Source organism: Mustela nigripes, chromosome 9, assembly GCF_022355385.1.
Source record: "Mustela nigripes isolate SB6536 chromosome 9, MUSNIG.SB6536, whole genome shotgun sequence".
Classification (NCBI taxonomy): Eukaryota; Metazoa; Chordata; class Mammalia; order Carnivora; family Mustelidae; genus Mustela; species Mustela nigripes.
The window spans coordinates 53459652-53484153 of NC_081565.1; the positions used below are offsets into that span (position 1 = coordinate 53459652).

The 24502-nt window shown below is 44.0% G+C and overlaps 1 protein-coding gene across 8 annotated transcripts in view; it reads left to right on the top strand.

The window, feature by feature from the left end:
• The window catches only part of NFIB (nuclear factor I B), a 436909-nt gene that overhangs the window by 194965 nt on the left and 217442 nt on the right, over positions 1-24502 (top strand). For 5 of the 8 annotated variants that reach the window (XM_059411619.1, XM_059411615.1, XM_059411616.1 and 2 more), the window contains exon 2: positions 16893-17424. In XM_059411619.1, the coding sequence (XP_059267602.1) occupies positions 16893-17424 (532 nt within the window). Of the gene's footprint in view, positions 1-10707; positions 10797-16892; positions 17425-24502 lie in introns of those variants that run through there. The other 3 variants (XM_059411617.1, XM_059411618.1, XM_059411621.1) reach the window with 1 other exon arrangement.

Here is a 24502-nt window from a genome sequence, read left to right on the forward strand (position 1 = left end):
TTTCATATTTTATATTTGGTTGCTTAAATGTGATTTACTTCACCATGAAACTACTATTAGGAAATGCTAGAACGGAAACAGATCTGTTCGTTACCCACTTGAATTGACTGCCTGAGAAGACTGAATTATGGCTACACTAGCTGAGTGGTTAAAATTACCTAACTTGGATCAAGATAGACGTTAAAAATTAATTTTCCTTGGGAAGTTATAGTTGAGTGTGGAGAGACATACATACATAGATGTATGTGTACATGTGTGTGATCACATCCTCAACTCCCTTCCCAAAGTTATATAGAAAATACTATGCTAGTTTTTCCTAGAGGGGAAATTGGGGTCTGTTAAACCTTTGGTTTAATAACCTGTCTTTAAATTCGGTATTTTCTGAAATCCAATGGGGTCAATATAATTACTACTTTTCTGCTTATTATCATTAACATAGGTATGTATATTATTCACATACAGCCAAGGATCTATATAATGTGTGTATTAGAAAAAAACGCTTTTTGGGGGGTGATGAGGCCAAAATATCTTCCTTGTTTTATAATGTATATTGTAGAAGCCAAGAACCTGAACACTGTTGTTTAAGTTCTCTTGGACTTTGAAGGGTAACATAACTGGGATTAAAATACTGCCATGCTCACATTTAGTGGAGAGATAAGAACAATTCATCGGGAGCTATTCCGGTCCCGCTGGTAATCACATAATTGAACAGGGATTTTAAAGGATATTTGAAGCCATTGTCTGTTGTGCAATTACATAATTAGTCAAAATCTCTGTAATAAAATCTTTTCTAAACACACGTGGGTTAGTACCATGTAAATTTCGGGTCAATGTTATATTTCTACTTCTAATACTTCGATTTTAAATTAGAATTCTGTAACAACTTAACCGTGAAGCACGTTACCGCCCCACAGACGCTTAAAATGAAAATAACTGGATTACTTAAAAACTAAGCAAAACCACTACATACATTTAACTTAAAAAAAAAAAAAAAACAAAAAACCAACTCATCAAATCCTCTTTGTTTACGAACATCAACTGTCTACCAAAGCTCACCTAGAGTGTTTACTTCTGGGGCCCCAAAGGTGGTGTTATTTCTTTGGTGCTAATTATTTCTTGCACCTTCCCCTAGATTATTGACATTCGCAGGGATGCATACACAGAGAAGTCAAGAGTGCCCTCTTTTCTGGTGGGTTTGTTGTCATGATAACGCCTGGCCGGGAGGCACATTTCAGAAGTCCTGTTACACAAAAACAAACGCGGCCTTGCGAAGTTGACCGAGCAACGTGGCGGGAAGTAGGGGAGTACCACCGACTCCGTAAGCATCGCTAGTATTTGGTGAAGAGTCTTGCGCCGCAGTTCGGCCCCGCACCCCTCTCCCGCAAGCCGGCGGGGAGGCCCCGTGACCCGAGGAGCACAAAGGCGCGCGGCGCGGCGCGGCGCGGCGCGGCCCCGCAGACAGGCGGCACCGCCCTCCTCGCCCGCCCTCGCCGCGCTCCTGCCCCTCCCGGGCCGCACAAAGAGCAGAACCGCCACTCGCGAGGGGCGCCCGCGCCGCGCAGGCCGCCACACCCACTCGGGCCCGCTCCCGCCTCCGCCGCCGCCGGCGCCCTGATGAATATGCATCGCCGCGCGCCCGCCCCCGGCTCCTCCTTTCGGCTTCCTTCCCGCCGCCAGGCGGAAGCGAAGAGCCGCGCTTCCCGCGCGCCGGGGCGGTCGGGGCGGGGCGGGGGCAGGGCGGCCCGGGAGCCGGAGAAAGAGAAAGGCTGGGAGGCGGCGGCGGCGGGACGCGCGGGGCCCGGGCGCGGAAAGGGTGCGCGGGTGGGTGGCGGTTCCGGGGCAGCCCCGCCGCCGGCCAGGCCAATCCGAGGGCTGGGAAGGGGCGAGCGCGCGACCCCGCGGCCGCGCCCGCTGCCCTTGCGGAGCGCGCCCGGGCCCGAGAGGGGAGGCAGCCCCCACCCCTAGAGCGGCCCTGCTAAAACAACAATAAAACCCACCGAACACGCACACACACGGACACACACACACACACACACACACACACACATCGCTCTGGACGGCGTTCAAGTTAACCACGAGAAACAGACTTCAGCAAGTGAGAGGAAGGAAAACGGGATATCCAGACTGAGGGGGCTGCTTGCTTTTAGACTTGACTTTTTCTTCTCGGGCCAAGAACTGGGGCATTGCAGAAATAATAATTTTAAAAATAAAAGACTACTCCCGGATTGCATTTTTTTTTTTTTTTTTAACTAAGCACAAAAAGCGACACCCAAACAACCCTTGAGAAAATCCTCAAATCTGTACCTGAGACACGTGAAGTCCGCGGCCCAGGGTTCTGTTGCAGACTCAAGATCTCTTTTATTTAATGCAATACGGTGCAATGGTATGTGGCTTTGAATGATGGGTTTTATTTGCTCGTCTTGTTCGTCCCTTGCACCCCCTTCACCCCAAACAGTTTACTTTTCCCCTGTTTGTGCATTGTGAAGTGACTGTTTTATACTTAAAATGTCATCTGCTTTATAGGTTGAGCTATAGTGCTGGATTTTCAGGCCAATGCAAATATGTATTTTATTTTATTTTATTTTTTTAGCCTTAGCAACTTTACTATATGTGTCACACTTTTATGGCGGGAATCAGTGGATAACATTGTGAGCCCAAACTGTGAAATGTAACATTTTCCCTGTTTAATTCCCTACTTCCTCCTCCTCCCAAAGCCGGAAAAAATTCCTGTACAAATGATATTTTAGTTGTACCCTGTAGTCTATTCTGTCTTTTCATAGCATTCTTTCCACCACTTCAAGGCGAATGTGCACAGCTTTGTTAAATATTCTCATTTAAAAGTGCATTTGAAAAAAAAAATAAGTGAGGGTAGTAGTATTTATTTAGCTCTGGTTGGTGTGTTAAGAGTTTTTAAAATCAATATTCCCAAGTTTAGTCCCCCCCACCCCATCTTGCCCCTGAAGTTGCAGGATCAAATTGTTAGTCCTCCCACACCACCCTCCCCGTTTAAAAAAAGATTATGATGGATTTCTTCCCGCTCCTAATACATTTTTTAAGTCCCGCTGTTTTTGCTCTAGGATTTTTACCCGTCTAAGAGTGTGTGTGTGTGTGTATGTGTGTGTGTGTGTGTGTGTGTGTGCGCGCGCGCCTGCGCGCCTCCCTTTTCCCTTGTGCTCTCTTCGCCAGTACGTCTGGGACACATTTTAATGCACAATATCCCATCCATTAAGTTGTGGTTGAATGCGGAGTGTGTGAGGACTTGGCAGCTTTCAGGTTGAAGGGGGCGGGGAAGCCAGTTTCGACTTTGACACAAGATGCCGAAGTGGTGTGATTGGAATTATTATTAGGGCTGTGAACATGGCCATCTTCTCCTCCGGTTAGAAGAACTGCCATTGAACTTGAGACGGGACAGACAAGATCTCCAAGTCCCGCCCCACCCCCACCCCCCCAAGTACAGTAGCTGGCAGGGAAAAGGCGCCAAAATACACAAGATTAACTCTAACGTTCTTTGAGTGAATCTTATAGCACCATCCTTTTTAATTTTACTTTTCCAACAGGCGGGAAAAAGTTAACTTTTGAACCCATATTGAACAGACAATTTAAATGGAATAAATCCAGAAAGCCATACAGGCTTGCTTATGTGGTTAGAAAAAGAATGCACGTGTAAATAAGCAGGGTGCATGTGTGTATCTGACTGGGGAGTTCAAGATTTAATCAAAATCAGAATTATAGTGTGACTTTTGAGTACCTTTACTTGTATGGGGGTGGGTTGGGGGAGTTAGGATCCTGAGGCTAGAAAGCTGACCTTTAAGCAGCTTAAGTAAAAACTGCAAAGAGTTATGAAACACAAAACGTTGTGGTTTCCAGTTTTACATTTGAGGTTTGATGTTTTCATTTAATGGTATGAGAGATGGAGAAAGCTCCAGTGCTGAAAAGTCCCTATTAAATCATATGTGGGCAAAGGTCAAGCACTCCAACTCACTGATACAATATACTGCAGATTCTTGCCTAACTGATGGGGAGCATAAGAAAAAGTGCTTGGGCAATAAAAGTATTAGAAGGGTAATTATCGTCGTGGTTGGGACTGCATTCTTGTGCACTGGGAAAAGGTTTTTACTGGCCCCGATGAATTTTAAAGCTGAGTATTGTTGAAAGCTGTTTTAATAGGAAATTGATTAGCTGAGTGTTTCATACAATAAATGGTGACAGTTTCATTGTTTGATGTCCAAAATAAATTCCTTTTATTCTTTAGCAGACATAGACATCTTTTAATTTTAATATGATCAGACTGAGCAGCAGTATAATTATGAGTGAATATGATGTCATGAACATCTGTAACCTTGCTTTTAGAGTTTGTGACATCACGTGATTTGACAATTTTATTGCTTTGAAATTTATTAACTTTCTGTGTTGTTAAAACATTTCAGAGATGAAGTTTACTGAACATATATTTTGTGTAGGCCCAATAGTTTGTCTTTCTCTTTGTAATTACACAATTGTTTGTTAAATTTTTAATTTGAAAGTTAAAATGCTCAATTCTGTTGTCATGTGTTATTTTGATTTTGAAACAGAATGGCAGTTTTCAAAGGAAGACTTAGAGAAATGGGTGCAAAAAGTTTGAGTTTCTTTGCAGTACACCTTCTATACTTATTAATATAGAATGTAAAGACTCCTTATCCAAAATAAGGATAAAGCTTTTAAACACCTCCTTAAAACTGATCTGTTTTCCTGTCACATCGGCGTATGTAGATAAGTAACAAAAAAATCAGTTTATATGTAGAAATAAAATGATAGTATAGTTTTACTTTAAAGGTCAGCTGTTTTGAAAAACGACTATAAGTACATTCTCAGCCTCAGCAGAGAAGAGACTGCAAGGAACTTTTGAAGAACTGTGAGTGAAGCAAGGCAATTATTACCGTGATTTTCAAGGTTTAAAATAAATCATGCAAAAGTTTCAGGCAACTGCTGACTTTGTAATCCGGGAGCAAATGTCTTCAGAAGTTGGGACTCTGCTGATGAACTCGTTTCATCTCTGGAGAGAAGTGGAAACCGGCTAACCTTAATAGAGGAGTCTGGCCTAGTGGCTGTTCACATTCCGTCGTAGCTTTTAAATGTGCCCGAAATGTAAGCACACTTAGTGGGATGTTTTTTTTTTTTTTTTAACAGTCGAGTACAGGCATTTCAGCAGCGACATTATTAACAGCGTCATTTTTCTCATTTAGTTTTGTCCTCAGGGGACACCAAACAGCTCCCAGAGGAGGGAAGAAAAGTCCACGGTTATTTATTCCTTTCAGTGAAAGGCAAAGCGCTGGCAGTGGGGGGGTGGGGGTGGGGAGCTAACCAGTTGTGAATTTTCTAGGAGGGAAAAATTGCTACCCTAATTTGACAGTTAGTAGTTTAAGGGCTGAGAGAGCTGGGCATGATTCTGTAATTCCCATCAAGTGCAGGCAATTTCAGTACTTGTTGGTTGTTTATATATGTGCTTTTGAGTGGATTTTTGGTGTTCCCCCTTGTGGATATGAAATTGTGTTTTCTGGGCTACACGCATATGATTTTTGTGGTTCACCTGGAAGGAGGATAGGACCCTGGGCCTGGTGTGGTGAATACTTGCAGTTTTGCAGGCCTGGGTCCTGGGGTCAGGAGGTCATCTGTCTCTTTTGTATTTAGTTTTAAAATATTGATATTGGCGAAGCAGCTAGGGTGTGTGGTTGTTGAGCCTCCCCTCAAATCACATTCAAGAGCTAAAAAAAAAAAAAGTCATGGGGGTATTGAAAATGACAGCTTTGTTAAGCTCCAAGAAACCTTTCCCTACACTGCCCAGGATTTGCAACCTGTCACTGAGTTTCTTTAGAAGGGGGAAGGTTTAAAGAAAATCAATATTGATAGATACTTGAGATGTCAAGTCCTCTCTGGAAGTCAGTGAAAGGCTCCAATTGGGTAACTTGCTTAATTTTTCAAATATACGATTGAGTTTTGAAAAATCCTGTCTCCAGAAGCACTGGCATTCCTTCTTGACAACAAACTGTCAGCAAAGAAACTTTTTTCCCCTCTAAGGTGGCAGAGAATAAGTGATCTAGGGAGGAGATCTTTAGTAATTCTGAACTATCAAATATTCCTGTTGCCACAAGAGGCTTTCACTTCTTTCTAGCTCTTCAAACCAGATTTTGGGGTGAATGCGATTGGCCATTCAATTACCTTTCAGTGTGAGAGAGAGAAAAAAAAAGAGGGTTTAGGGAGAGGTAAGTATCCAAGTCTAAGAAGTGTTTGGCCATCTCTGATAGTATCAGAAACTTCTCAAAGATACTTTAGCACCACTCTTAATACCATGGAACAGACATGCAGGAAAAAAGGGAAGGTGAATTAAATGCATGTATTTTCTCACTTTCTCTCTCTATTTTTCTACCTGGAATTTAAAAGATTGGTACTTTTAAAATCCAAGATAGTGGATGAGTATGCTGAGAAGCCAGATGTCCCACACCCCCAAATCTACCAGTCTGTCTTTACAAAGGCTCCCTTAAAGTTCATCTTGGGAGGCCTGCAGTGTGACCTTGACATGGGCTGGACAAGAAGCAGTGTTTTGGAGGGGGTGGGGAGTGTCAGCCAACCTGTGCATGGTTCCGAGGCCTGAGTGTCCAGTCAAAGCCGTATGAACTGAGCACCCAGGAAGCCCTTCCAGGATGTCTCTGTTGCTCATTCTTTCTCTCCTTTTGGTTTACCCCATCTCAGCAGTACTCCTTTCTCAATTTTACTCAAATTACTCCTTTTCTTGGAAACAAATCAAAACTCAAAACTCCCAAGCATCCTCCATGCTCATCAGACTGTCCCCAACCACAAGCGCTCTACAAACAGGGAGCACCTAAGAGAGATTTGAACCCCTCAGTGCTAGGCCTGGGAAGCCCCAAACATCTCCACTTGTCTGGGTTCTTACCTGGGTCTGTCGCTGCTTCTTCACCCTGCTGCTGCTGTAGATTTGTGGGCTCTTCTGTGTAACAGTTGTCAATTTTTCGCTTTTCGTTTTTAAGCTTATGAGAAACTTTTGGATGCAATCTGGTTTGGGTGGCAGAGGGAAATGATTTCTGTTGGTAAGGGAAACTAACAGGAGAGGAGGGGTACGTTGTCTGCAGACACTTGCCCAGGGCTCAGCCCTGGGCCTCTTTTGCCAGGGGACAGCGGCTGGTTCTGGGATCTCTGGCTGAAAGGAGCGCTCTCTGGGTGCCAGGATTTCACTGGGGGTGGTGTGGTGTGGAGGGAGGGAAGAAAGGAGGGAGGGAGAGAAAGAGAGAGAGAGATGGGCTCCGAATTTTTAAAGAGACCCGAAATAATGGCTTCTGTAAGAGTCCAGGCATTCAAAGAGGTGTGTTCAAGGACATGAGTGCATTCGTGCCAAGGGGAATGTCTTTTATGGTAAATTAACTCCGGTTAAATTGAATATTTGTTCAAAGGGAAACTCCAGTAGTTAAAGCTGGTATTATCAGTAGCGCTTCCCCGCCCCCTCCCCTCAGACTTCGCTACAAGGGTGAGAAGAGGGAGGCAGCATAATGTGCAATACAAAAGTGATGCTTTGGGGGTTTTATTTTTAATCTGAGATTGCCTAAAAATTTCTGAGAGAGAAATGAGTATTTATTTGGATTAATCCCGACTGTCACCTCCCTCCTTTCATCTATAAAGACTGTCAACTTTATCTTGGATTTTCAAGAAGAAGAAATGACCCACACAAAGGAAATTAACGTTGTCAGAACGCTGACTAGAGGATTTGCCTGGGGTGAGGTGGGGGGAGCAGGGAGGCTCCTCCTAGTGGTGGGTGCCCTGAAGGGTTAACTCGGGGGAGTTCTTGAAATTTCCCCGACTTTACCTGTCTTCCCAGACCCACCGCTCCCCCTCTCTCCGGCCTCCTCAGTTCCCCGCCCCCCAGCGCCTTTCTTCTTTGGGCTCTGGGTTTACGGGGGCTGCAGCTGGTAGACTTGGCAAGCTGGCCTCATTAAGAGCGCTCTTTGAAAACGGACTGTGTTTGAGCATTTCCCTAATGAGGACAGGACGGGGTTAAAAAGTGACCATTTCATGGTTGACTTGAACCTGCCTACTTTTCTTGATGTGTCGTTGTGAAATGCTTGATGTGGATAACTCCCACTTGGTGAAGGAAAAAGTCACTGGTTCCTTCAGGTCCGCTGGGGGGACGGGAAGGGGGGGACGGTGGACAGAAGCGGGAGAGCTAGAGAAAGGAGAAAGTTGAGGAAGAAAACCGGGAGAGAGGGAGAGAAGAAGGAAGGAGAGTCAGAGAGCCCTGCCAGACCCCAACAGCACCGTTGGGAGCAGGGGCGGCCCCGCCCTGGCGCTGGGGCAGTCGAGTCCCCTACTTCGCCCCGACCGCCCCGGCAGCCACTAGCTAGGTAGACGCGGAGCCCCTGGCACTCACTTTTCCTCTCTCCATTGTCTGGACAGCCTTTGCTTCCACCTCTTCCCCACCCACCCCTTGCCGAAAACTGGAATTTGGGGGGCGGGGAGAGAGAGAGAGAGAGCGAGCGAGCGAGCGAGCGAGAGAGTGTGTGTGTGTGTGTAAGTGTGCGCGCGCGCATGAGTACAGAAAGAGTGCAAGGCAAATCGCCTCCCTCCAAATACCCAAAATCAAGATCATTCACTCGGGACCCCGCGGCTCGCGGCCGGGGTGGGGGCGGGGCCCTCCGCGCGGGAGCGAGGCAGGCGCGGCCGCCTCTGCAGGGCTGTAGCGGCACACGCACCCCGCTCGCGCGCGCGCGCCCGCCCTCCCCGCAGCTTCGGGCGCGCCGCCGCCCCGCCCTGCCTGCACCCCGGCGGGGAGGGAGACGCTTTCCGCCGGCGCCCGGGGCCCCGGGGGGTGGGGATTGGGAGCGAGCCAGCGGGGCCGCAGGAGGAGGAGAACCGAGCGGGCTGCGGGAGGAGGAGAAGGAGGAAAAGGAGGAGGGAGCAGGAGGCGGCGGCGGCAGCTCTGCCCGATCCTCCCGCTCCGGGAGAGGCCACGTGCACGGGGTACCCCCAGGAGGGCGGCAAACCGCGGCGGAGCGCGGCGCGCCGCTTCTGCGGAGCTGCCCCGGGGCGCGGACCCGCGCTGGGGAGACCCCGGAGGACCCCGCCCCTCGCCCCCGTCCGCGCCGGCGCTCCCCAACTACTTGAGCCGAAGTTCGCTCAGGCCCCCGCCTCCTCGGCCTGCCCCTCCTCCCTTCAGCCGGCGGGCTTGGCAGACCGCGCCCGCCCCGGGTGCGAGAGTCGGCGCCCCAGCCTGGGCCCCGGGGCGGCCTGGGTGTGAGGGAATTTTCCATTCGTTCCTTTCTCGGGCCCAGACCGGCTCAGTGCTTCTCCCACTCGGATGTTCCCGCGGCTTAAAGAGTCCGCAGCGAGCACAGAAATACCTCTTCCAGGGCGGGTTTTCGGGGGTGTGTATGTGTGTGCGGTGGTGTGGGGAGACTGCAGGACTTGCCCAAAGGGCGGAAAGAAGATCTAGTTTGAAAAAAAAAAAAAAGTCATGGTTCTGTGGCACCGATATGAGACCTTTAACAAATGAGAGGGAGAGAGAGAGAGAGAGAGAAGAGAAAGAGAAGCAAGAGGAGGAGGAGGAAGGTGGGGGGCGGGGGGTGTGGAGAGGCTGGTGCAAAAGGAATGCGCGTTTGCAGGAGGAGGAGTAAAGCGATGATTGTGTAATTAAATAATAAAACAATCCTTAAGTCTGATTTGGAGAGAGCTCGAGCGGGGTCCAGAGGGTGGAACCGGTGAAATTTTCAACTTCCAAGTTTTGCAACGAAAGAAAGCGAGAGAGGGAGGGGAAAAAAGAGCCCAGAGCAGAAAAGAGCGGAGTTTGGAGCCGAGCGGGAGAGCGGGATTTATCGTTTGGGATTTTTCAGGAGCTCGTTCCGATCCCCCTGGGCTCTGGGCAGCGGCGGCAGCAGCAGCAGCCTCCTCGCTCGGCCGGGTCAGACGCGGGGCGAGGCGGGCGGGCGGGCGGCCGGGCGTGGAAGAGCCGGCGCGGGCGGCGGCGGCTGCAGCCGGGGACCGCGCCGCGAGCCTCTTCCGCCCGGGAGACCTGCGCCCGAGCCCCCTCCCTCACCCCGGCCTCTCCCTTCTCCCCCACCCACCCCGCCCCCACCCGGCCCTCTCCCGCGCGCGCCCCGCCACCCGCGCGCACTCGCTCACGCTCCCCCTCGCGCACACACATGGTCGGCTCGCGGCAAAGTTTCGCCTGCGATCGCCACTCCGGAATCCTGCCGCAGTGCTCGGGGCTGTAACCTTGAACTTTCCCAGCGCGGTGACACATTCTCCTCGCTCTCCCTCCCGCGCTCTCTCCTGCGTCCCCCTCCCCGCCTTTTTTAAAAAGCATTTCACCACCAACCACCACCCCAATCCAACCCACCCCGAAGCTTCGCGCACCCCTTAGCCCCCAACAACAACAACAACTGCAAAACAGAAAATAAATCCCCAAACCCAGGCGAAAAGCAGCCAACACCGGCGGCGGCGGCGGCGGCGGCCTCGGCGAGCAGGGCCAGCGCGCTCGGACTGCAAGAGGGTTAAAAGTGTAGATTGGATTTCACCCCGGGAAATCTAGCACGCCGAGTGAACTTGAATCTTTGGCTATTTAAGGAGGACTGGGTTTGTTGTGAAGTTGCGGTGATCCAGCGCAGAGCCCCGTCCTGATTGATCGCATCGCGGGGCTCAGATGACTGTAAAATGAATAGATGAAATTCTTGCTTCTTGAAGATTTTCTTGGGCATCTCCGGGAAAGTGCGTTTTAAGGCGAAGTCATGATGTATTCTCCCATCTGTCTCACTCAGGTACATGTCTCGGTCGCTCTCTCGAGCTTTCTCTCTAGTCCGAAATGCCTTTGTTTTGTTTTGTTGCTCGCGTCTGCGGACAATTAACGGCTTTAGTTAACCTCCGCACACCGCTGTCCTTCGCAGAAGTGGCCCGGAGTTGCGGCGGGATTTGCGGGGCGGCGTGGGAGCCGGCGCGCGGCCGCTCGCCCGAGGCCACCCCGCGCTCCCGGCCCCGCGCCCTGGGCATGGGGAGCGGGCGCCCGCACGCTGCCAGGGCTGCTGGGCCGGGCGAGGCCGCCGGGGGTGGGCAGGGCCCCGGGCCGGGAGCGCTAGCCTCTGCGCGGCCCCCCGAGTGCCTGCTGCTGTGCGGCGCCCCTGCCCAGGGTGCCTGTCGCCCCTGTCGGTCGCTGGAGCGCTGAGACCCACTCCGGCTTTAGAGGAGCTTTTACGGGGGGACTGAGCCCTAATAAACAACCAGTGAACTTGGGCGAGGGGACTCTAGCACGAGTCCTTGTGGGCGCCTCTGGACTCCGCTGCAGGCAGTGGGCGGGCGACGAAGCGAGTCGGAGGTTGTGGTCCGGAGACCCATTCCTTTGCTTAATTTGGGGATCTGAAACTCTGGTCCATCGTGATCCGCACTTTGAGGTTTCCAGTGACCACACCACAAAGGCAGTCTTTATGTTGACACGAGTTAGTTGGTCGTGGTGAAAGTTAAAGACTTTAGAACATGTTCATTTTGTGGAGACCTGTTCATTTGACAATATTCGGGCGTAGCTCGGAAGGCAGAAAGTAATGCTGGAAAAGTAAGGTCATTTTTGAAAAATTCACTTTGAAAATTGTCCTAAGACTTTAGGAACAACGTTATGAAATGAAACTCTGGCTTGGTGCATTTTTAAGAGCACAATTTATATAATTTTAAACCAGACGGTCGAATGCAAAACTGGTGAGACCGAACGGACTTACCTGGGGGCAGTTTTCATCGCTGCCCAGCTAACTAACCAACTGGCGAACTAATTAAATATCTTAGCCCAGAGTGGTTATTTGAAGCATTATTTTAAACCTCGAAAAGTGTGGGACTGTTGACTTCAGCTTTGAGGAGGAAGTGTCACCATTGATAATTGATAGCCATTTTCTTGGACGTTGGTGTAGAAAACTACACAGTTAAAGAAGTGTCGCCAGGTCTTAGGTGTGTTACAATTTTTTAAAAATCAAATATCACGATGATGCATTTTTATAATGGACAAATGATTAAGATTTCAATTGTATGACAATTAGAAGCCATTGTGATTGGAAAGGACCGAGGCATTCATAAATTGTGAATGAAGATGAAAACAATGATAAGGCTTATTCAGTGATTGGATACAGTCCTGTAGCTTTTTGGCTGACACATTTTTTATTGTTTATATTTTGTTTGGCATCTGTGTATGATTAACTTAGATATGGCTATTTTCAGCAAGTAATGTGCACTTTAATTTAACAAAACTGGAAAAATGAGTTGCTGAGTTATTTGTATTTTAAAAGCTATGTATAATGGCCAATAAATATGATGATGAAATTGTTTCAGGTATAAGGGATTGCCTTTAGTTGTAAAAGTTACCTTTCATATTACCTATCAGCAGGATTTTTTTTTTCCCTTTCTGGTAATCCATGTTCATTTGGTAATATTTTTACATTATTGAAGCACAGTTCAAATAAAACAAATTGAGGCAAGATTTTTCGCTTACAAAGTAACTGCATGACTTATTCTCACCTGTAAAGGATTGCTTTTCTATATTAATTTGTATTTCTAGCATCAGCTGCTCAGAAACCTTGCTAGCGATTACACTGCATTTTTTATTTCCTCTAAATATGCATTGTAAAGTCACTATCTTTATCTTAATTTCAATAAGTTGGAGATAACATTGTAGCATCGTGACATATGGAATATTAGGAGCATATATAGCACAATCATTCAGCTATCACATTAGTATTCAAGAACACATACTTACCAACACTAATTCATGATGACTAACATTCTCTCTTGTTTTAATAATGTAAATTTAGGTTGACGTATTAAAACTGTTTTGGGGATTTCAGGCCTATACTCCAGAAGGAACTGTAGCTTTCCAATTCTCTTTTAATATCTCTGTGACTTTATAGGTAATGTAAGGTGTTGCAAAAGTAAGAGCACATGAACAGTGTTACTTTTATATCAGACCAGTAGTTTAGCTTTGTATTATAAAAGTCTATTAGCTATGGCAAAATGTTTTTTAGGATATGTAAATACAGAATAGAGAAACATTCTTATTGGCAGAAAACTTTACAAAGTGTCTCAGTTGTTGCAATAAAGTATCTAGGTTTTAGAAAGAATTTTAATTTCAAAAGGAACTACAGTTTAAGTTGTTAATATGTAGCAAAATGCTATGTAAAAGCATCAGGATTCCCCTATAAATCAGTACATATACCTCAGTACAAATCAGGTATAAAAGGAAAAATCAGAACCATCATATATGATTTAATATTTTGCTTTTTCTAAAAATAATGTAAACCCTTAATAAAACTTTTACTTGGCATGATTGCATTGAATTATTAAAATTTCAGGTTCTTCATGGAACATATTTTAAATGGTTTATTATTGTAGCAGTGTCCCAAGAATATCTAGTATTTACTCTTACACCTCTATATTGATCTAATTTTCTGTTTTCCTTTCATGGAAACCATTGTTTCTATAAAGAAAAATAAATATTTCTGGTGAAATTAAGATTGTTTACTTTTATATTTGATATTTGTAACTTGGCTATTTTATCAATTTATTTCAACTAAAGGAAGTTTCAAAAGAGAAATGTCAATGAATTTCAATAAAAATTCTAAAAGAGTGAGGTGGCATATTGCCTTAGTATAGAGCCATTATATCTTAGGTTACTTATATGCTTAGCTTTAAAAAAAAAACAAAAAACAACAAAAAAAACTTTCATAATGGTTTAAAGTGTTATTGTGATAACCTATTAATTAGGACATTTGAATACCTTAATCACTTCTTTTTTGGATGAAGACAGTTACTATGCTTCATATTCATGTCACTCAAAATTACTAAAAATATATTGCAACTTCGTGCTACAAAACAGTTACACTTGAGAGGTAACATTTTAGGCTTGTTTAGTACAGAAGTATATGTGACTTATAACAAACCTGTACTTATCATCATTTTTTTGGAGGTTATGTCTCCTTGTCAAGTGTTTCGCTTGAAAGGAATCCACAGAATATTAAAGCCCTGAAACTATTTATAAGGCAACTTTGTGGACTGAGAAAGTTTGCTACTTCTATTTGTCAATAAGGAAAAAAAGTATGTTTTAATAAAACATTATTTAGCAACATTGGCAACAAACTCAAGGCAACCTTCAAAAAAAAACCCACGTTGTTTTGTGTGCATTTGCTAAGAAATTCCAAATTCAGTTCTCAAATTTGCATTTTGATTGTTTAAAATAACTTACTAAAATTTTGGGATTACATGACAGATGATTTGCAACTCAAACAAATTTAATCAAAAGTATGTTTGATGTCTTAATAAGAAAATGAAATGTCACTGAACATAGTACTTAAGGATGTAAGCACTTAAGAGTTACCGCACCACTTAATATCTGTTGCAGTAATACAGCATTTTAAAAAGCATGGCAACGGTAAAACTACCCCCTCCCATCCCCATGTATTCTTTACATTCTCAACCCCTTAGCTGATGAGTATGTATGTATGTTTTTTAATCGTATCAATAAATGGTAGTAAAAGTCAGATTATAGGAAGTGAGTTCCCAAAGCATGTTTAGGTCCACACTTCCTTCAACAGGGCTTTCTTTGCATTATTTCTAAGGGGGATAAACAAAGTTTTTGTAGTTACAGTGAAAGCTGAAAGCATGGCATCAGAAAGTATATGGAGATAGGGAGGTCTTATCATGGGGCTGTGGTTGCTGTGAGCAGGGCTGCCTTCCCACACAAAGAACAGATTGTGGTTTAACTCTTTCCATGGCCTAGTTTAATGTGCTCACATAGTAACCGAATTGTTCAAATCTCTGCTGGAAACTACTGATCGGTTTAATGATTTCCTCTATGGCATTTGGTTATGCCTCATGCTGTGATGTAATCATCTGCATTCTGTATTGTTATGAAATTTTGATTTATACTCATTCTGCCGGAGGAACGTTTTTACAGCAATATGTTAAAACACTGGATAACTGCATTATTGATTGGATGGGACGTGCACCTTTTCCGGGTGTGATGCACATACCGTGAACATGCTGCAGTCTTTAGCACCGAAAACTCGAATTTCATCTTAAAAATGGATTCAAACCCATTGGGGATTTTCTTTGGCCCCCTTCTTTGTTCCAGTGTCATTAGTTGCACTTTCTTCATCTTTACCCTCATGGCATTCATCAGACTGCTGGTTAGATAGAATTTATTTCTCGTAATTCAGGGTGACCAGCCCTAGTGTGTCAATTCCAAGTTGGGATCCGATAAGTTAGTGAAAGTTATTTTCCTGGTTGGGGTGACAGTATAGTCAGGGCGTTCAGAAAAGTGGGTGCAGTGGGAAGTTCTTATTTGCTTCGGATCTTGGTTTATTGCTCCTGTACAGTATGCCTGCCCAGGATGTTAGCTCTTTCTCTGAGCAGTAATAGGGCCTCAGCTTATGAGACAGGATTTACCTATGGCAGGAAGTAATGAAACACGAACTGCTTTGGGAAGTAACTTGGAATATCCGTAGGTGAAGATAATCTGCCGTTCCACACTGCCCCCCGCCCTTAAAAAAAGGCTTAGATGGAACAGGCTGGGAAAATGCAGGAGCCTAAGGTAAACCACTTCATTCAAAAGATGGGATACTGTAGAGTTGATGCACGTGCAGACTCACAAGCCGTGCATACGTGCACCCACACTCTGGCCGAAGAATTCACACACGTAGCAAATGAATTGTATTGATTCCACAAAAGCAGTAAGTGACCAGTGGTGCACTCCTGGTGTCCCCCTGCCACCGCACGCAGAGACACAAAGCATATAAAGTTGGTGCCAAGTTGCCATTTCTCATTGTTCACCTCAGATTGATTTTTAAGGGGTTTAGAATAATTGCCGTACTCATGTGATCGGTTAACAAATTAACGGACTCCGTGGGGCTTCAGATTCTCTAGGAAAGCTGCCTGAAGAACCTTCACATAATTTTTGTTTTCAACTTTGGAAACTTCTATTGAAAAATGAAAAGAGTGTGTCGGTGTGTCTGTGAGAGAATAGGAGAGTGTGAGTGTGTGTGTGTGTGTGTGTGTGCGCGCGTGTGTGCCTTGGAGGCTGGTGTTGGTGAGGGGGGAAGAGAATGCACGGCTCAAAGTATGGAAACCTTCTGTTCAGGACACTGATACGGCAAGCTGTGTCCTTTGCCCACTTTCCCTCACTGTATACCGGTTTCTCTAGTTACCACTCTTGGAATGGTGCTGTTTCAGTGTTGGAATGTTGGACGTTTGATAAGAAAATGGATCAAGTTTAATGGCGCATGCTCTTTGTGCCACCAGCAGCCTCTTGCTGAGAGCATGCTCCAAAAGCGGGAACTGTGTGGCATTACACTGAGCATCTATATGCTTTGTGTTTCTGTGCCACAGAGAAGAGAAATGAACTGTGGCATCGCTCCTGCCTTCTGAACAGCTCTGCTCCGATTAAAAAAAAAACAAAACAATCTCACTGTGTTCTTTGTAAAATGGTACTGCTTCGTGTTAGTTGGTCAATCATATATTTAAATATTAAATTGGGTGCCAGGCACCTTGGTTACTTACGTTTTAGAGAATGTAGGATGCATGGTGGGAATGAGGGGGATGGGGCCAGAGTGGAAATACAAATATAAATCTTATTTTCTTTTTAGGAGGCACGATCAACCTGTAAATTTTGGTGGAAAAGGGACTGCTTGGCGGACTTTGTTTTCTTCTTTTCCTGCTGTTTTGATAATTTTAAATAAGAAAGAAATGTGATTTTTATGCATAACTTTTTGGAGTGAATTGGGAATGGATTATAGTTCTATTTATTTATTTATTTATTTTTGATCCTTTAAAATTAAGCTGACTGTGTCTGTCTCCCCTCCCCCCCCCGCCCCAACCTTCATCTTCAACAGGATGAATTTCACCCATTCATCGAGGCACTCCTTCCACATGTCCGTGCAATCGCCTACACTTGGTTCAACCTGCAGGCTCGGAAACGCAAGTACTTTAAAAAGCACGAGAAGCGAATGTCAAAGGACGAAGAAAGAGCAGTCAAAGATGAGCTTCTCAGTGAAAAGCCTGAAATCAAACAGAAGTGGGCATCCAGGCTCCTGGCCAAGCTGCGCAAAGACATCCGCCAGGAGTACCGAGAGGACTTTGTGCTCACCGTGACTGGCAAGAAGCACCCGTGCTGTGTCTTATCCAATCCCGACCAGAAGGGTAAGATTAGGAGAATCGACTGCCTGCGACAGGCAGACAAAGTCTGGCGTCTGGATCTAGTCATGGTGATCCTGTTCAAAGGCATCCCCTTGGAAAGTACCGATGGAGAGCGGCTCATGAAATCCCCTCATTGCACAAACCCAGCACTTTGTGTCCAGCCACATCATATCACAGTATCAGTTAAGGAGCTTGATTTGTTTTTGGCATACTACGTGCAGGAGCAAGGTAGGAGCAGATCATTCTTTCTTCTAGTAGGGCAAACACTGCCCGCAAACCCCGTATACGAAATAGCTGGCTTGGGTTAGATGGTCCTCGAGGCCCCTAGGTCTCCTTCATCCATGCTGGGTGGAGTGGCCTGCCCTCTTCCACTGCCACGTCCATTGCCATGGGCCAGCCATGGACACAGGCGTGGAGCTTTTGTACCTGGATAGGTGTGGGTATTTTGCAAAAGACCACAAAGAGATGCGTTTTCAGATGTCTTTGAAATAATATACCTTTTCAAAGGCACAGACTAGTCTGAAAACTGGAGTTTATTACAATTCACTTTTTGTCCTCGGCTGCATTCCTTGCGTCTAGTCATCGTTTCTCCATTTGAAAATGTAACTTTATTTATGAAGAGTCAAACCGCTTTTTAATAATCTTTGTATTGGCCTCGTAACTAGCAAGGTAGATGAACTTTGTTCACGAATCTAGTCCTGTTGCAACGAAAATAGAATTTACGTTTTCCTGTTACAAAATGCTTAAGATAGCCAATATCAGAAAGTGTATCTTACGTGAACCTGAATTTATTTAATTTAAATATTTCTATCGACACCTCCTATTGATTGTGTAATATTCGCCATAGATTAAATGGATGATAGTTCTTGTTTAAATAATTTATGGTATAATATTTTCCCAACATGACTTGGGAATACTTAATATCATTAATTTACTTGAATGTGAATTCACAAAACTTACTGAGGAGAGAAGTTGCAGCTCTCCTTACAGAACAAAAACAGAAAGTGGACTGGTTACACTGGTTTAAAATAAATCTCAAAAAGAATGCAGAAATCACATACCGTACCTATTAAAAAAAAGACTTGATAAAGACAGTGGTATAAATGTTGCCTGGGTGAGTCAAAAATAGGGGGTATTTTTCCTAAGCATTTTTTGAGTTCATGAAATATGTTTTTTTTTAATTATTATTTTGTACTTTCCTTTAAATAACTGACAGTTTCTTTTCTTCAAATAAATGTGTCAGGATATGGATTTCCACGTATTAGCAATAGTCTGTAGTAAAACATCATTTTAAGAAAGCAGCATACCAAAAGTGGACTGAAGTTTGATCTGCCACAGATGGTGGGTCATTTCCTAACTTGGCCTGGTCATAGGGAAATGGCCTGCAGATAGCGAGGTGGCAGACGGGTTATCTGTTGTTCGTTATATAAATCTGGGATTCAGCAAATTGGTGTGAACCTTATCATTATCCAGAAAAAAAAAAAATCAAAATTACTCTTTTGGCTCAGAAATCTAGGTACTTGTTACATGTTTTTTTGTCTTTATATTTCCTTGATATAGTTTTAGAGATATGCTTAAATGTCATTTAAAAAAAAATTCCTAGTTTGATTTTAAATAAGATGCTCAAAATCATATATTTGAAACTACCGTTTTTTTTTTTTTTTTTAAACATTGCTTTTGCCATCACCATGGATTTAAGAATTAAGGCCCAAATAATGATGGTTTAGGGAAAAATATATTTTCGCTCTGTGCGTCCTAAAATAAAAGCTCATTAACACATGACACTTAATTTGATTGACAGCTGTCTAGGAGGTGACATCCTAAGGTGGGCTGTAGATCTGTGTTGGGTTGACTGTCGCTGTGTTGTAAGTGTGTTGTGAAAGTCGAGGCTGGAAGTAAAGTTTTAAAAAGTGGGTCATGCAACTTTTTAGTACAGGGAGGGAAGATTTGTAACCACTTCCCTGCTGCTCACATTTTAAGTTGCTCGAAGGCTAGTCCTTGAGGTGCACATGCATGTGTATTCATTCCCCATTCCCGGGGCAGGCAGCCAACTCTCTTGGTTGATGAACTGACAATAAAGAACATATCCTTTGGATTCGTGGAGATAGATTGAAGAAAGAAAAATGCGTAAATGCCTTCTGCATTGCACCATTGGTCATGATAATCATGAAGTTTTAAGCAACTCTTGGAGACCATGTTTTCAGACCGAACATTGATTTTGTTGTTGTTTTGAGTCTCTGTCATAAAAAGCTTTCATTATCTGACCCTGTATGTCTCATTTGTATCCCTCCTACCTGCCAGCGCGGTGTCTCTTCTTAACATCTGTTGGCTCTTTCTTTGAAAAAGTCATATCAGGAAGCTTTTGCGTTTTCCTTTTTTCACATTTCATATCTTTTTTTTTTTTTTTTTTGGTCAAATGTAGGTTAATTATGTTATTTTGCAGTGCAATTGATTGAAGAAGGCATTTACAAAGATAAGTCTGTAGTCAATCAAAGTGCTGCCTATCTCTCATTATGACTCTTTATTTCTCTTCTAAGTACATGAAAACCCACTTAAGTCAGTTTTATAAATCAGGCAAAGAAGTATGAAGAGTAACATGAAGGAAAAATAAGAAAAGAAAGCTGTAATGTTTACAACAGAATGAGCAGCAAAACTACCTTTCTCCCCCTTTCTCTCTGTCTCTCCACTTCTAAACGACTGGGAGGAAAACATGAGAAAGAACAGAGAGAATGCCAAAGATGGTTGCCACTGGCACCAGGATTGGCATCAGACCCTCTTTGTTTAGCTCAGGATGCCTGTGATTTGTTAGTTGGCATCCGCATTGCAGAGTGGAGTGATGTTACAATATATTGACAATTTCCAGATCTAGAAATGTCAATAGTCCTCTTGGTTATTTATACAAGATCACAAACTGCATCTCTTCTGGAGGATGAAATAAAGACCAACATATAATAAAGTTCCATTGTTGGCCAACTTCCTATGCTTTTCTTTTTCCCTCTTTCTCTTTTGGTTCAACCCACACTTCTTTTTTTTTTTTTCTTCATGCCCAGCAGCCTCATCTTTTTTGAAATGTGGAAAGAGTTACTAGAGCTTTGACACAAGCTCTAGTACTACATCTGCATCTGATATGGTTTTGGGAAAAATTTATGCATTTCAAAATCACTTTTGATATAGAGTTCATTAGACCTTTGCATCCCATGGCCACGAGGCAGTATTTTCTTTAAAGCTAAATCTCTTTGTTATTCAGCTTCTCCTATGCATATAGCCCGACTGACCGCAATTTTTAGTCCATTTTTCTATTTTTCCACATTAGTAAAGGGTCATGTTCAATACAGTCATTTATAAAATTATATAAGCCCCCCGCTTTACCTCCCATATACGCATCATGGGGGAGTAACTGCATTTAAATCCATAAAATCATTTGACTTATTGATTCAGAGGGCTGCGCTTCGGCTGTTCCGTTGCTACAAGAACCGCCATTTTGTTTGTGAAGTGCCAGGCGAGGGGGAAAAAAAAGGCAGACACTGTGCTTGATGCCAATAATGGTTGCCAGTGGCACCGAGGTTGGCATCAGACCCTCTTTGTCTAGTTGCTGAATGCCTTTGATTCGTTGGTTGGCATCCGCATTGCAGTGGGCACACTGGAAAGTTTTTGACAATCCCTGAATGAAAGCTGCTTGCTTGTTTGCTGCAGCAAATCTTAGCTAATATAAAACCCTTCCTTTTTATTTTTTAGGTTTTTTTTTTTCTTTCTTTCTTTTAAGTCTGTGTGATAGATCAGAGGGAAAAAATAGCTCTAAAGTGGCCTCCATTTCCCCAAAGATGTTAAAGATGTCCAATGATTCTTGGGCAGGTGGTACCTAGTCCCCATATTGTCTTTGTTATTGCATTCATGAAAGCAAAGCAAAACAAAACAAAACAAAAAGCAGGCAAGGCTTGCACAGGACACCTTCCTGGGATGTAAGTGTGCTGTAGGGTGTGGGGTGTGCACTGAGGATGTGGGGAAGACTTGCTGAATGTAGTGATATTTAATGCATTCGTTATGACTGACTCTCGCTTTCAGTCCTGTCACTGCTTATTTCTCATGAAATTTGTAGTTCCCTCAGTTTCCACCCTTCCAAATTTTACAGTGACATGTTGAGAGGATCTAACTTTTCTTCCTAGTGACTTATGTGTAACAGTGTAAATGTTAAAAAAAAAAAAAAAAAAGCAAAACTTCATGAGGAAACCTATGTGTTCAGGTCGGATACAAATCCTCCAATCCTGAATTTCTCAATTCTGTATCAGAACGTTGCCAGATTCTCAGCACGGTCCTGCACACCAGGAAAACCAACCAAAAGGCTAAAATAATTTTGGTTGACGTTTCCTAGATAGTGAGCATTAATATTGCTTTCCGGTTAGCCACCATTATCTCATTAATTAATAAGAAGGATTAGCAGTTCCACCCCAAAGGGCTGCAGAGAAGGAAGTCTGGCCTATGCGAGGCCTTGAGTCCAGGCTGTGTCCTGTCTGAAGGGGAAATGGGGAGGGGTGGGGTGGAATTGGGGGGAGGACTGGGCTTTCTCTGAGGCAAGGAAGGGTTTTGAAGAAGGAGGTCAAAACACACTAAGAAGTTTAAAGATCTCAAGAGATAGTAACTGTTGTCCTGAATTTAACAGATCAGAGTTTAAACTAAGTCAGCCTAACTGATTTTTGGACCGTACTTTGCACTCCTATTAAACATGTTTCGGATATTGAAGAGAGTCCTCTCATGGCTCATGGCTGTCATCAAGGAGGAGTTTCCTTTAGCCTTGGGGAAACTTTAAAGCCACGATCCACTGCTGGGTGGCAACTTTTGTTGTTTTATTGTTAAGTGTGATGATAATTAAAGTACATTTTGCAGTTGTGAAAAATGTGACTTGTTTACAGGGGAGGTTGTAATCATTGTTACTGTTTTTGAAATAGAATCCTTCCCGGTTGTCACATATCATTAGCTAGGAAACAAATGCTAAGAATTATTTTCCTCCCTCAGTTACTGACTTTTAGAACCCTTTTGGGTAACCATTATTTCTTTATGAAAAGCTGACGCAGATAATTGTTTGCTAGTTGACGGCGTATTTTAACATTTTAATAAATTCCACTTCATTTTCAGGTATTTCCCATTATGGGGAAAACTAAGCTTTTGTAATTTGTTAAAATGAGGCCATTCTCCAGGATGGTCTGGTGTGCGTGGACTGCGAAGGGCTCAGAGAGCAGAGAATTCATGTGCACATGGGATTTAGGGGGGACACTGCAAAGTTTTCCCATCTAGCATCCTGTCCTTGACTGAACTCCTGAACTCCAATGCACAGTTGCTTGCATTCTGGCTCACACACAATTCACCAGATAAAGAATGGCTCTTACTGACATGTCTTGCTCCTAGGCTTAATGAGACTTTTGTAGGAACATATATTGTAAGATAAGATACTTAGCCATTTTCTCACTGATAAGAAGAAAACACAGTCTACGGGGCCAGAAACTCACCCTCTGTGTATGCCGTGATGTCCCTGCCATAAGATAACTCTGCCAGACAATTCAAGAGTTAAACTCGGAGGCCCCAGTTACCAGCTGGGGAAGCTTGGCATCTGTGTTCTGATATGGCAAACTAAGCTATTGCATTGCTGTTAATATGATTTCAGTTTTCAAAGGGAAAGGGGGGTTGGGGGGGAGAGGCTCATTTGTTACATCAATTATGATTTCGAATATTAAAAAAAAATACAGTGACCCACTTTCTGGAGGCAGCAAAGGTTGGAAAAATGTCCTACCGACAGCATGAGGCTTCCCTCCCACCTTAAGCCCTTCCTAACCCTCCCCCCCATACACAGCAGTACACATTTTATACTAAAAAATATTGTTCACCTAGATATGGGTTGGATTTGCAAATTTGGTGCACTCTGCCTCTTGCGTGGTAAAATGACTTTATATGTAAAATAACAGAGTTGCTGTTCGTTATTCAGGAATAATGGTAATTTGGGGGATCTGTGAATTGCAGTGACAGGAGATAGTGGTTGGTTTCCCAAGGGTTGACTTCCTGACAGATTTAGCATGGGCCTTGGAGCTAGGGAGGGCCACATATAGGGAGGCCCCCTGTAGCCATGGCCCAAGTTCTTTAAAGTCACTCTTTTCCAAAGTGGTCAGAGGGAGTGTTTCCATGCATAGAGGTAATGTAGAGTGGGTAGGATCTCTTATTTACTTAGTTGTTTTTGCCTAACTCTGGAACTTAGGAGTTGCCAAAAGGAAATTAAAGTTTTAGTTCTCCGTTAACTTTTTCCTTTCAAATTTGGCATTAGGGTTTGAAATAGTCCAGGTTAACTAACTTAGGAAAGCCTTTCTCCCCATAAACATTCATTATGCTTGATTGACCTGAAAAATTAGGCCAGTGGGCTTAAAAAAAAAAACAAAACAAGAAAAAAAAAAACCCCAAACTCTATCAGGGCGCTCTTTTGCCCTTTACTTCTCTGCTGATCTGTTAGGATTTTAGCACCTGAAGAGGGAGGGACGGACCCAGTGCGAGGCTGAGTCAGAATTCTCTGGAATTCTTAAAAGTTGAGATAAGTAAGTTTTCATTTCTGGCATCCCAGTGGCTTGTATGATAACTGGCTTTTTAATCAAAGCGATAATTATCACTTTGTTGGGAGCTTGGGGTGACAGAGAGTGGAAATAGCATAGGCAAAACTTTCTGAGATAGATAGATTGTTAACTATCCGAACTTCTGGGGGCAAAATGAAAGGTGATCCCTTGTAGCGAAACTGGCTTCTTGGGTAGAAATTTCTCTTCAGCTTGGCAAAGAATAGCATTTTCTAGTTTGAAGTTGAAAGCAGAGCCTGCGACCCTCCAGGCGTTTTTATTATGGGCTAAGTCAGAGCAAGTGATCAGCCAATGTCATGTTCAAAGCAAAGTTTTCCAACTTTTTTCCCTCCGTCCTTTGGAGGAGGAATAAAAATCTAGAAGGATAGAAATAGAAATCTCAAGGACTAGCGGTTGTGCGATGGGAAGCCGGAGTGATTACAGCAGCCGGTCTCTTCGCCAAGCATAGCAAGAGGGGCGCTTCCTCCGAATCAGGCACGCTCTTCTGTGGCAGCGTGGTATGCTGTCTCATTTTAAGGAACATTCTTGGGTCCTTGAACTCTCATCACGTGATGTGGTTAATTTAACTGAATTCAGTTGTTAGGATTTGGCATAGAGAATAAATCATCAGACTGCAGAGAACTTGTGAAAATGAAGTGCGTGGAGTGAGAAGTGAGTCTGTGGGATTAGCTTGTATTAGACTGAACGGTACAGGGTGTGAG